The sequence below is a fragment of the Meles meles genome, chromosome 6 (genome assembly GCF_922984935.1).
Source record: "Meles meles chromosome 6, mMelMel3.1 paternal haplotype, whole genome shotgun sequence".
Taxonomy (NCBI): domain Eukaryota; kingdom Metazoa; phylum Chordata; class Mammalia; order Carnivora; family Mustelidae; genus Meles; species Meles meles.
The window spans coordinates 116,258,777-116,272,135 of NC_060071.1; the positions used below are offsets into that span (position 1 = coordinate 116,258,777).

The 13,359-nt window shown below is 35.5% G+C and overlaps 1 protein-coding gene across 7 annotated transcripts in view; it reads left to right on the forward strand.

The window, feature by feature from the left end:
* The window catches only part of FUT8 (fucosyltransferase 8), a 398,079-nt gene that overhangs the window by 309,777 nt on the left and 74,943 nt on the right, over positions 1-13,359 (forward strand). For all 7 annotated transcript variants that reach the window (XM_046008252.1, XM_046008253.1, XM_046008251.1 and 4 more), the window contains one exon: positions 3,587-3,701. In XM_046008252.1, the coding sequence (XP_045864208.1) occupies positions 3,587-3,701 (115 nt within the window). The remainder of the gene's footprint in view (positions 1-3,586; positions 3,702-13,359) is intronic.

The window sequence follows — 13,359 nt, forward strand, 5'->3', positions numbered from 1 at the left end:
AATATCCTGTTAAATTTACCTCTCCTGTTTACACATTCCTGAAAATATGCAGTTTATCTTCCATAGAAGAGAAAACATTTTGGTACTGGTGTATTCAGGCAGAACAGAATGTATCTGAGAATCATTATAAATAAAATGAAACCTGTCCTTGGGCCTATTATATATACAAGTCTATATTCCCAGTAGGATTCTGATGGCAATTACTGTCTCATTAGTGAACAGTAAAAGAAAAATTGTTGTATTAACACAACCTACCACTGTGAAGAAGAAGAGAATTACTCCAAAACCAAAAGATTCATATATATTAACATCATTAGAAATACTGTATGGATTTTGAAATACTGTTTTGCTGTTTTAAGTGAAATTACAAATAAAATGCATCGGTTTATTGGAATCATTTTAGCATTAATCTACAGAAGCAAGCATAAATTTCAAGAGGCATTCTGCAGTCCCTTTGAAAGTTTTAGCCATACTTAGACCATTAGACCAAGTGCTGACAAATTCCATCCTTATTGCTTCTCTACAATTCTGGGCATCATGATTCTGCTAATTGGAGCTGTATGCTTCTGTGCTTTGCTTATTGAGGAAAATGTAGATCTGAAGAGGATTTGAGTTGGGTAGACTGTGTGGTATTTAAAGGAGAATTTTGAATTCTTAGTGTTTAATTTTAAAGTTTAAGTGATTAAAGTACTTGAGAATTTAATCTTCAAGTCTTTTCTAAATTAAAATTATTATTTAAAGAATTATTTTGTGCATATATTTTGTGACTATGTAGAAATGGAAAAATATGTACAAATGTACAAATGTAAAAAGTATGGGCTCAAAGTTGAATTAAATGAATGTTAAATTTTTGGTAAGTTGAATTTTGTTTTAAATATGTTATGATTCCTGATACTACCTTTTAGTATAGGTTAAATAATAATAATATTTCACTGAAAACAAAAAAGGCACCTTCCCAACCCCAGTCCTTGTCAGTCATTAAGTCTGTTTCCTGTACCTATAATTTTGCCTTTTCTAGAACTTTGTGTAAATGCAATCATTATGTTATGTAGATTTTGAATGTGGTTTCTTTTACTCAGCTTATGCGTCTGAGATTCACCCATGTTGTTTTGTGTATTCGTAGTTCATTCTTTTTATTGCTGAGTAATATCCCACTGTATAGATATACCACCGATAATTTATCCATTCACCATTTGAAGGACATATGGGTTGTTTACTTGTTTCTGGTGATTATGTGTAAAGCCACTACAAACATTAACATGCATGTTTTTGCAGAAACATGTTTTCATTGCTTTTGGATTAAATATCTAGAGCAAGATTTATGAGTCATATGTTCAGTGTCTCTTTAATTTATAAGATACTGCCAAACTAGATTTTCAAGTGATGATTTCATTCTAGCAATTGCATATTACCACACTTCATAGTAATACAGTCAAAGTTACCAGCTGCTTTTGACATCATTGAGCATGCGTTGATTGTGGCCTCTTTGAAATAGTGAGAAGGAGATTAAGTTAAGAGTGATTATTTTTGTCATAGTGATTTTATTATATGTGTAGTAGTGTAGATTTAGTGCTTGGATTTCTTACTATACATATCTGTCCCTCAACCTCTGTGGATAGCATGGAAAATTCTGCCTTAGCACCATTTTAGGTTGCCCAGAGACATACTTAATCACTGTTGCTTTGGTTCTTTTTGCATTTCTTATATATTGCCAGACACCAATGTTTATGAAATAGTTCCTGGAGCTACTTCTTTCTGATTTTAGATTATAGCAATTATTAAACTTAATAATTGGAGAAGGAGGGCTTACAGGGCTGATGGACTCTTCCTCAATTCAGTTGGCTGAAATTATTAAGAAATCATCTGGTGAAGCAGCAGTCTCATTGCTTGGGCCTGGTCTGCATCATCTCATCTCATTATCAGTAATATATATAAAGCAGCTTTTGTAAGACTGACGTGAAATGTTTCCCAATGATAAATGATACTTATGGCTAATTGTGCTGATTGACTGTTTGATGCTGTCTATAGGGGATTGTGTAGCAAAGGAAAGGACTTCGACTCAGATAAGGGGTGAAATATCTGGTTATGGGGAAGATTAGTAGGTTAATAGCTTATAGATTTATTTGATCAGAATTGCTGATCATAGCTATTATAGCACAATAGCTTACGTTTTCACTCTCTTTATAGGGTAGATGCCACTAGTCTTTGAATGGTCAAGGAGTTGATATTTTCATTCTTGAAAAGTTAAGTTTTATGAACCTTCAAAGCTGTTCTTTGTTTTTTATTTCATGCACACACACACATACACACACACACACATACATGTAAGAAGGAATGCAGGAAGACCTTCAGTTCTTTGAGATGTGACCTGATTGAAACTTATTTCAAACTGAAATGTAGATGCTCTTCATACACAAGGTAAAAGCTCTGAAACAGCTCCGAGGCATTGTAGTGTAAATAGTAATGTCTAGTCTGTTCAGGCTGCTATGACAAAATACCTAAAACTGCATAGCTTATAAACAACAGAAACATTTCTCACAGGTATGGAGCCAGGAAAGTCCAAGATCAAGTCCAGATTTGGTGTCTGGTGAGAACCTGCTTTCTTTATCATGGACAGCACCTTCTCACTGTGTCCTCACATGGTAGAAGGGGCTAGGGAGTTCTGTAGGGTCTTTTATAAGAGCACTAATCCCATTCGTAAGCGTTCTACCCTCATGACCTAAGCATCTCCCAAAGATCCAACTTTGTGCCATAACCCTTATTTGTGAATAAAGTTTTATTAGAAAACAGGCACATGCATTCATTTACTTATGGCAGCTTTCCTGCGACAACAGCAAAAGAGGCCCACAGATCCGGAAACATTTACTATCTGGCCCTTTACAGAAAAATGTTTGCTGAACTTTGCTTTGGACCATTGTTTAACAGTTAGGTCAGAATTTTCCTCTCATCTTTTATTCCGACATAGTGTTTATGTATGAAGAGATAATTTAGGAGGGGCAAAGAAATGACAGAACAAAAATGTAGTATCCAAGTACTGGCACCAACTTATTTCTCTCCCTTATGTTACTTTACCTGTTTCTTTGCTATGGGTTTCTACTTCCCCTGAAGTCTGTAGTGCTCTTTGTTGGAAAATAAGTGCAGCTGACTGGCCTGGGGGAAAACAATATGTTTCTGTCAGCAGTGAAAATTTACTGTACGAATGAGTCTTGAATGTTACGGACTAATTGTTGAATTTCAAAAAAATAAAAGGAAAAGAAAAAAGAGAAAAACCTGTGAGATAGATATAAAATGTAACAATGACGTCAAATTTGCCTTTATAAATATGTTTTAAGAACAAAAGCCAAACATACTTTAAGATGTAAAAGAAGCTATGATGAAAATGTTTCATCAAACTGAGAACATGGATAGAAATTATTAAAAAATTTAAAAGAACCAAAAAAAAAAAAAAAAGGAAAATAAAGGATGAGAACCAGTATCAGTGTGAACATCAATCTTTATGAAGAATTTGATTCTTGTCTTATAATTTTGTGTGATCCTATGATGAAGTGCAAATAAGTTAGATTTCCAAATGTTGTTTGTTTTATAGGTCTATAATGACGGATCTATACTACCTCAGTCAAACAGATGGAGCGGGTGATTGGCGGGAAAAAGAGGCCAAAGATCTGACAGAGCTGGTCCAGCGGAGAATAACATATCTTCAGGTGAGAAAATTAGGTAAAGAAATAAATCATAATAAGATTAAGAGTTGCTGTTGGTTTTAGTCTTCCTGGCCCTTCCTTTTTTTTTTTTTTTTAAGTATTTACTAATTTTACATATTTATTCAGAAAGATCCTATATTATGTCTTCAGTGCAATACAAAGATGGCTAAAACAAAGCCCCTGCCTTAAAGGAGCTACTTCTTAAACACACACACACACACACACACACCCCACAATGCAAAGTAGGTAGCGGTACATTTTATGAGACATACAGATGAAATGCTCGTTGGAGGAAGATGTCAGAGATAGCTTTATGGAAAAGGTATTTGAATTGAGCTGAAAGAGACAATTGGGTAGGATTTAGACACATAGAAATTGAAAGGAGTGTATACTAACTGGAGCATGTGGTATGAATAATGGTCCATAGTTGGGAAAGAACAGGACAGAAACCCGTTGAATAAAGGGAAATTTTAACTTGTCTGGAGTTTTGGGTTGTGTAAACAGGTGGTATAAAATTAGCTAGAAAGGGTAGGTTTGGGAGCCAGGTTGCAGAGGTCCTTGGGTGCAGGTTAAGGTTTTTGGTGCATAAGCGCAAGTGGTTGCTAAAAGATTTTGTTTCATAAGCATCATTATAACAAAAAACAGCCACAAGTCCCAGGCCCTTTTAAATTTATTCTCTTCACTTTTTGGGTTTTCTTCTAGCTCTTTTTAATATGTACACCCAATCTTACATACTTGTTAGAACAGAATTAATTTACTTTTTAAATTTTGTTTTTTTGCTTAAAATGCCATAAGCTTTTTTCCATTTTGGAGTCACAACCTGCTTTTGAAAGATTTTTACACCTAAGAGCGGCATGATGAGGGTGCTGCTATTAATCTGTGAGTATTCTTTTGACTGAACTGGATTAGTATTGGAAGAGACTAGAAGCAAAGAGACCATTTAGGAGGTGAGGACCACCCCGCAGATGAGAAGTATGGAGGTATGTGGCAGTTTGTAGCAGAAGTGAAGAGACAAAGTTCAGACTGGGAGGTAGAACTGATAGGCCCTTCCAGGTGTGTGCAAGAGCTGAAGTGACTGGGATGATAGGTGCATTGTTATCTGACAGGGAACTTAAAGAAAGAATAGCCTTGGGATTAAGCAGTGAATTAGTGTAACTTCAAAATGCCCATCCTTTTTTGAAAACCATGCCCATCCTTTTCTAATACTATTGCTGGTATACTTTCTGTGTACAGTCACTCTGCTTTCCTTCTAAGGTTTAAGTGTCTTGTAACAAAAGCAAAATAATAGCCAGTGACCTACTTCTCTATATTTCAAGGTGCACATTTTCCTACATTTAAATAGGAAAAAAATAGAAAATCAAGTGTTTAAAGAGATCATTAAAAACCAAACTGATTTTGGCATGCTATCTTGGTCTCATACTCCCATGACCATTCATCAGAGGTGTCTGTAGAATGAGAAACACTTGCCTCCGGTGGGGAAGAGGTAATTATCTCCTATCAACTAGAACCTCATTCAGTGAACTATAAACAGCTGGTTGTGCAGAACTATCAACCTCATTTAAAATGGAAATAACTATGGTTCCCGAGTTTCTCCCATTTCCACATATTCATTAGATTTTTACTCAACAAATGTTATATTTAAACTATGATTTGGTCATAGTTCAGCTCCACATACTGTAACAAGTACCTGCCACCTGCTTTAGTTAATTTTTTCCTCTTGGCCAAGTGCTTTTACTTATACTGAAGATTTGATCCTCTGTGTGCTAATCTGTGGTTTTGTGTTAAGAATTTCACTTGTAAATCATGTGAATAATTTAAAACCATGTTGGCTTTTTTAATCTTTTAAACTATAGCACAACAATATTTCAGTTGGACCTTACTTTCAGTTTCAAATATTGCTATTTAACAGATGCTTACTTCCATCCTTTTCTCTTTTTTTTCCACTGAAAAAGAAGTGGTTTTTAAAATTCAAGGGATGAGGAAAATCTCAGTAGGAAAAAACATATTTCAGAAAAATAGTTTTCTTTAATTACTTAATGTATTCATGATCATTTTTGCCATTTAGTCCAAAAGTTCTTTGAAGTCAGGAACTATATTTTTAACATATTATTTGTTAAAGATTAATAATGCTAGCCATTCACTCTTTTTTTTTTTTTTAATTTATTTTTTTTTATTTGCTTATTTACAGCATAACAGTGTTCATTGTTTTGGCATCACACCCAGTGCTCCATGCAGTACGTGCCCTCCCTATTACCCACCACCTGGTTCCTCAACCTCCCACCCCCCCCTCCTGCCGCCCCTTCATAACCCTCTGGTTGTTTTTCAGAGTCCATAGTCTCTTATGGTTCATCTCCCCTTCCAGTTTCCCTCAACTCCCTCTCCTCTCCATCTCCCCATGTCCTCCATGTTATTTGTTATGCTCCACAAATAAGTGAGACCATATGATACTTGACTCTCTCTGCTTGACTTATTTCGCTCAGCATAATTTCTTCCAGTCCTGTCCATGTTGCTACAAAAGTTGGGTATTCGTCCTTTCTGATGGAGGCATAATACTCCATTGTATATATGGACCACATCTTCCTTATCCATTCATCCGTTGAAGGGCATCTTGGTTCTTTCCACAGTTTGGCGACCGTAGCCATTGCTGCAATAAACATTGGGGTACAAATGGCCCTTCTTTTCAGTACATCTGTATCTTTGGGGTAAATACCCAGCAGTGCAATTGCAGGGTCATAGGGAAGCTCTATTTTTAATTTCTTCAGGAATCTCCACACTGTTCTCTAAAGTTAGCCATTCACTCTTTACCGTCTTTGGATAGAGGTGACTAAGAGTCTTTACTCCCATTCCAACAAAATTAAACACATATTTTTGTAAGGAATGCTTTCTCCAACTGGAACTTCTATTCTCAGCTTAGAAAAGCACAAGCTACTTTAAAAAGAATGATTTGTTACTGGTCTAACTAAATGGATTAGAGGGTGTAATCAAATGAAGTGAGCTATTTATACACATTTTTATAAAAGTGATTACTTTCTTTCCTGTTACAACTTTTCTTGGTATGCGAATGTATTGCTGTTCCCAAACTATTACTTTAAGTGAAATATTGTAAAAAGGCTATTTAAGTAACTTAAATTCTGAAAGACTTCAGCAGGCTTAGAAACTGAGTAGTATACTAGAAAATAAATCTATAAAGGGAGATAAAGGAAAAAAATCTTTGACCTTTGATACCTATAGTCTACATAAAAATAAGCAGTTCATATAACTTAATGGAGATTTTAGAAGACTCTCCTACTTTGGCCTATCAGGCAGCAGTTGTATAAAGAATGATAATAATGTGTAGCTAACTAGGGGGGAAAAATACAATAAAGAAAATGTTTTTAATAGTTTAAATCTATTCAGGAGATTTTAGTCACTTAAATATCTTATTGTATTCCCAATAAATAATTCAGATGATTTTATAATTTCAGTGATTGCTTTGGACAGTTGAAAACATTTTTAGCATTACTAGATTTTTACTCATTCTGATGAAATTTATTATCAGTTCTCATTATCACCAACAAGCGGTTTTTTAAACTCTGATTTATTTAAGGTATAATGCAAGACCTGGTCAAAGAAAACAACTTGGATTAAACCCTTGTCGTAATGTATAGTAAATTTCATTTTAAGTCTAAACCTTTTTGCAACTCTTCAAACCTTTGAGCAAATATCATTATGTCTCCTGAAAATCATGCTTGACTTAGTCATGTAGTCCAATCAAATTTAGTCTCAGTTTTAGATTTTCATTCATTTATTCTATACCTTGGTTTTACTTGGGAGAAGCAATTTCGTGAAAGCTACTGGAAAGTAAAAATATACATACGTCAACTAGACATCAATGGGACAAAGTTCCATGGTTGTCTTAGTTAAAATTATTTTCTCTTTCAAGTTGAAGGCCTTATGGTGTGGTATAAAAAAGCTCTAGTTAGTTAACATAGGTGTCATATTAGTTTGAGAAAGATTTTTTAAAACATCATTCCTTAGTTGAGGTATATAAGAGAATGCATGTGAGGTTCTTAACATCTATTACCTAGAAAAAAATAAGCAACTGATGACATTCTAGATGCTACTGCCCCAAACCATTTGCTCTTTGAGGAAAGAAACACCTAATAAAGATTTTATCCTCCTTACTTTTTTTAATATAAGTTGGACTTAAATTAGATTTTGTTGGATTTAGGTATATCAGTCTAGAGTCTACTTTTTCTGAACATTATTCCCATTTCCTCAGTGGTTTTCTACTTCTGGAAATATGCCTCTTTTTTTCCTAAGAAATGGCAAATTTAACTATAGTTTGACTCTGCTCTAGGTTATAATATACACAGTGTTATTATAGAAACAATTTTCCAAATCTTAAAACAGGTATGGTTTCCACATAGGAATAGTGTTATAGTTGGGGACTACCAAGTCCCAGGCCAGAGGTTCATCTTCCATAATCTTGGTCTCAATTCCATCAAGGCAGGGACTGGGGAGTAGCAACGTTCCCATGAAAGGAAGAGGGAGGCTACTGACCAGAGGTGGATTTAGATTTGGGGGCTGGACTTGAAACCTCTACAGTTTTTGATGCTTTTTATAAAAAGGAATACAAATAGGGGCGCCTGGGTGGCTCAGTGGTTTAAGCCGCTGCCTTCGGCTCAGGTCATGATCTCGGGGTCCTGGGATCGAGTCCTGCATCAGGCTCTCTGCTCGGCAGGGAGCCTGCTTCCCTCTCACTCTCTCTGCCTGCCTCTCTGCCTACTTGTGATCTCTCTCTGTCAAATAAATAAATAAAATCTTTTAAAAAAAAAAAGGAATACAAATACACTTAAATATGAAAGTAAATAGTGACAGTTGAGATTCTCATTATTTGCATCAATTATGTTCTATACAGTCACCAAAAACACTGAATTAGTGAACCTCTGCTCCTGGATGCCTGTGAATCTCTCTGGTCAGAACTTTTTTGTCAACCAATTAATATATGATCTTGTGTTATGTATGTTTCTGTTTAAAAATATTTTGTATAATACATGTTGTTGGTTCATTAACATTTAACTCATGACTTATAGCACTGCAAGTCAGACTTGAATGAAGCTTATGTAACACACATATTTTTTCAGTAGGCATATCACAGCTTTCCTGTGCTTAAGAATGTAGACAGCACTTCAGCACTATGCTTAGGGGCGATTTTAAACAGCGAAGTTGTCCACAAATGCACAAAATGCAAAAACATGGCATTGTGTAGACTGCCAAAAGGATGCTTTTTCATAGTATGACAGCTAAAACAAGAAGACAAAATGCTACCTTGTTTGACCTCAGCTGAGAACTGTGTGCTTTGGGCAGCTCATATTTTCACTGTATTGCATGTGCCCACAAGTGACCCTGAGAGCACCTCAAGTATTGATTTTGAGATTGCAAGCAAATTTTAGCTAGTAGGCAAATTTGCAAATATGGAACCTATGACTAGTGAGGATCACTTATTTATAATGAAAAAAAGAAATACCAACAAATTACAAATTTTATAAAGTTAACGGATACTATGACAATAATACTCCAGAAAAATTGAAGGTCTTATTAACTGCCTGGCACTCTTTATAATACTGTTTCCCCATGTGTCTTAGCTTCATACACTTAATGATTTATAAGATTTTCTATAAAGTGAATTTACAATGATTTTGTAATATTTTCCATAAAGAGAATGGAAAGATTGAATCAGATCTTTCTCTAACATGGTTGATGCAAAAAGTTGTTTTTTATTTTGTTTTTTTTTAAATATTTTAAAAATTTATTTATTTAAGAGAGAGAGAGAGATAGCGGGAGAGAGCACCAGTGGGGAGGAGAGGGAGAAGCAAGCTCCCCACTGAGCAGGGAGCCTGATGTGGAACTTCATCCCAGGACCCCAGGATCATGACCTGAGCCAAAGATGCTTAACTGACTGAGCCACCCAGGGACCTAAAAAAAGTTGTTTTTTATTTATTGTTATTTGTGACTCATAAAGTTTGCAACTTTACATATCTCATGTCGGTGGTACTGTTATAAGCTTGTGCCATCCAGATAAAGGAGTTCATATAAATTCTATTTCATATGATACTTACCATAAGAGGAAAAAAAGAATAAACATATAATTGTTCAGCTACATTTTGAATTGCGTACACTAAAAATTTTTTGAGGATATTAATGACAAGAGAAGTTCTGTGTTGACTAGGCATTATTGAGAACTGACTCCTAATTTTTGATTACCTGACACTTCCTATGCTGGGTGCAATAGGACCTATTGAGTTGTAGTATATCCCCTCGCCCTATATCTACTATGTTACAAAAATAACTGCATCAAAGTAAACCTAAACCACATAAATATATCCCTGTAGATCTAGACTAAATGAATCCCCAGCTTAATTTTCCCAAACAGGATCCCAGAAATCTGAAAGCTACCTCATTGTCACCTAATACTTGACACCAACACCAGGAAAATGAGATGGGAGGGAATTCCAAGTGGGACAAGACAACCATCTTAACTCATTATGGTCAAAGTTTATAATTTTTACAAAAATTTATGGCCAGGTGAACACATTACATAAACCCTCCTCCTCCCAGGGCCTTTGAAGGGACCTGTTCAAATGAGGGTCCCTTCAGCTTACATTTCAGTAAACCTACTCTGCCCCTAAGGAAGCCCTCCTCACTGAACTAGAAGGGAATCTTATGTCCTTTAGACATAAGATGACCTAAGAACCACTGTAATTAGGAAGCTTGAAATAGAGAAAGACATATGGCAAAATTAGACGAAAAGTATAGATGCTGAGAATTTAAGATTGAGTGGGTTCTGTCTCAAGGACATAGATAACAAAGAAAAACTAGGTTGCCTCCAGTTAAAATTTCACCCTGTTTATAAAGCAGCTTTCTGACTAGGACCTTCCCTGTCCTTCAATCCCTCAAATATGCAGCACTTTCTCAAACTGACCAGCCTACAATTGGTTATCAGCTGCTGTTCACTGCCAGCAGCCTTTGTGTAAGACTGCCATGCTCTAGGTGTAAGTCCTGGTTACTATAGACAATAACAGTATCTGTTCAGTAAGCCTCACTACCCACTCTTCTTGTGCTCCCACCGCCACCCCTCTCCGCCGATTGCTTAACTCAGGACAGAGTACTGGCTGAGGCTCTAAGACCAGATAAGTCTTAGATGTGAGTCAGTATTAAATCATAAAAGCATACAACTACATGTCTCGGCAATCAATTAAAATATATAGATATGCTCTGACGCTAGAAAATGGTGCGCTAGTTCTCATATTGCTTACAGTACTGTAGTAGCTGTTCTAAACACTGCTTGGATGGTCTGTATGGAATGCCATCATATATGGGACCTACCTAAGCCAAAAATGCCAGTTGTGATAAATATTTATCAGGGGGATAAATAGTGTGTGATTTGCACAGCTCATAGCACTTCAAAAACCCATCTGAGAAAGGTTAGTACTGATTTTATTTTCTCTATGGAGAATTGAGACATTCAGGTCATTACATTGGTGTTATACTGGATTCAAGGTCTGGATCAGTCATTTGAAAATAGATAATAAAACATCCAAATAGCTCGAGGTCTCATTCAAGTCATTTAATTGGAAGGTGAAAGGGAAGAGATATTTCTTCTTAATCTTCTGCTACATTAAAGGAAGTTGTGAGGATGAATAATGTCTGTAAGCTGCCCCTTCTATACACTTTCTGTACTGCTAGGTTGTAAGCAAAACTCTTATGAGGCAGGTGTTGTTATATTCAATATGTAGGAGAATAAATTGAGGCCTAGAGAAGTTTGTGTAACTTGCCTAGTAAATGGCAGGGGAAAGAGGCAGAATCTTAACTGCAATCGTTATAGTCACCATTAACAAGTGCTTTGAGGAGCCAGTATTTTGTTTATTTTTTTGTTTTGTTTTATTTTCCCAGTGCTTTGTTGAAGGTGACTAACTGAATATAAGCTTTAGGGCTGCTTTTAATATTGGCTGGGCTGGTTGAAGCCACATCCTCTTTCACATAAGACCTTGCGGCAGAAACCTTAAACAATTAGATTTCTCATGTACCTAGTTAACAGAGGAAATTGAATATAACTTTTAAATAACTGAATGAGTAGAACCGTAAAATATGAAGTTTCTGGAGGTAGCTTTGCCTGTATATATTGTTTCTACCTCTTAAGATGACTTGTCATTATAAGAGATTTTCAGTTGTGAAAACACTTAGAAATTTGCAAAAGTCAGTAGAGAATATATACTTTTTTTTTAGTAATGAACAAGTCTGAAGAGAAAAAAGAGATGTAATATTATAATATGGAAATCCTATGGGAAGTATGTTCAAAAAGTCATTATCTTTGTCTTTAATCATAACAATAGTCATGAGAAGTGATTTTCTTTCTTTGGATTATAGGAAGTTTAACTTAATGCTGGTAGAATGTAGAATGATGTGCTAAGTAGATTAAAATTCAGATAAACGTGTGAGTAGAAAGCCTGATTTTTCACAGAAGTATTAAACATATCCTGACTTCCCCATTGCATCTATCAAACATCTTTCTCTATAGGTGGTAAGAAATGAATCTTATTTGTTCCTATCTAGTTTTCAGTGTTGTTCCATACACAGTAGAGGTATCCTTCAAGTTTATCTATGGACGAGGTAAATGTTCTCTTCAGAAAGAGGAGTCAAGATTTTAGCAGCTGAGACATTAGGAAAGTACCACTAGCAGCGTAAGTAGAAAGTAATGTGGGCATTGGATCCTAGCTTTATTGAAGAACTAAATCTGTGTATCCCACTAATGGTAAAAGATGTCAGAACTTGCATCAAATCAGAATACAAAACAGAATAAGACATAGGTTCCAATATTCTTAAGGAACATGTATTCCTACCCATTTTGTCTAATGTCTTTCCTTTTGCCAGCCTGTTTTTACAGATTTTACTGGCCTAGACCAGAAGTCAACAGACTACCACCCTCAGGCCAAATCCAGCTCAGCTGTTTTTGTGAAATTTTATTGGAACAAAGCCATGCATATTTTTTTTAAATATTGTCTATGATTATTTTCAGGCTATCGTGACAAAGTTAAATAATTGTGGCAGATTATCTGGCCTGCAAAGCTAAACATATTTACTGTATTGTCCTTTATAGGAAAAGTTTGTTAATTGTGGCCTAGACAGTAATAGAAATAATTCTTAAATGTTTTTGCCTTCTATTTTCCTTTGCTTCCTTCTCCTGTTCCTTCAGCTGTTTATGAGCTCCTAATCTGTATTTGAGATACCAGCTTTCTGGGCTGTGCCTTTGTCTTCCCCATACTGAAGTTCCTACTCCAATTGGTTATTTTTTCCATTTATGAATGAGTTGAAGGTCTTTTACTGGTTAGATCATAGAACTAAATATGAAGTATTCCTAGGTTCTCAAGAATATACTCTACTCTGTTACAGACTTTGGCCATGTTCACTTTCGATCATTATTAGTCAAAAGGCTGAGAAGCAGTCACTTTAGATCATTAAGAGCACAATGATCTCCTTAAGATATAGTAAGAACACTGTTAATGATTGTGAAGCTTTCAGATGCAAAATGATGTCTGCTTAAATATTGGGGCCACATCTTGATTTATTCTGAATGATCTCAGGTTCTACTAAAGAGATATTGAAGTATCTAAGCTTTTTT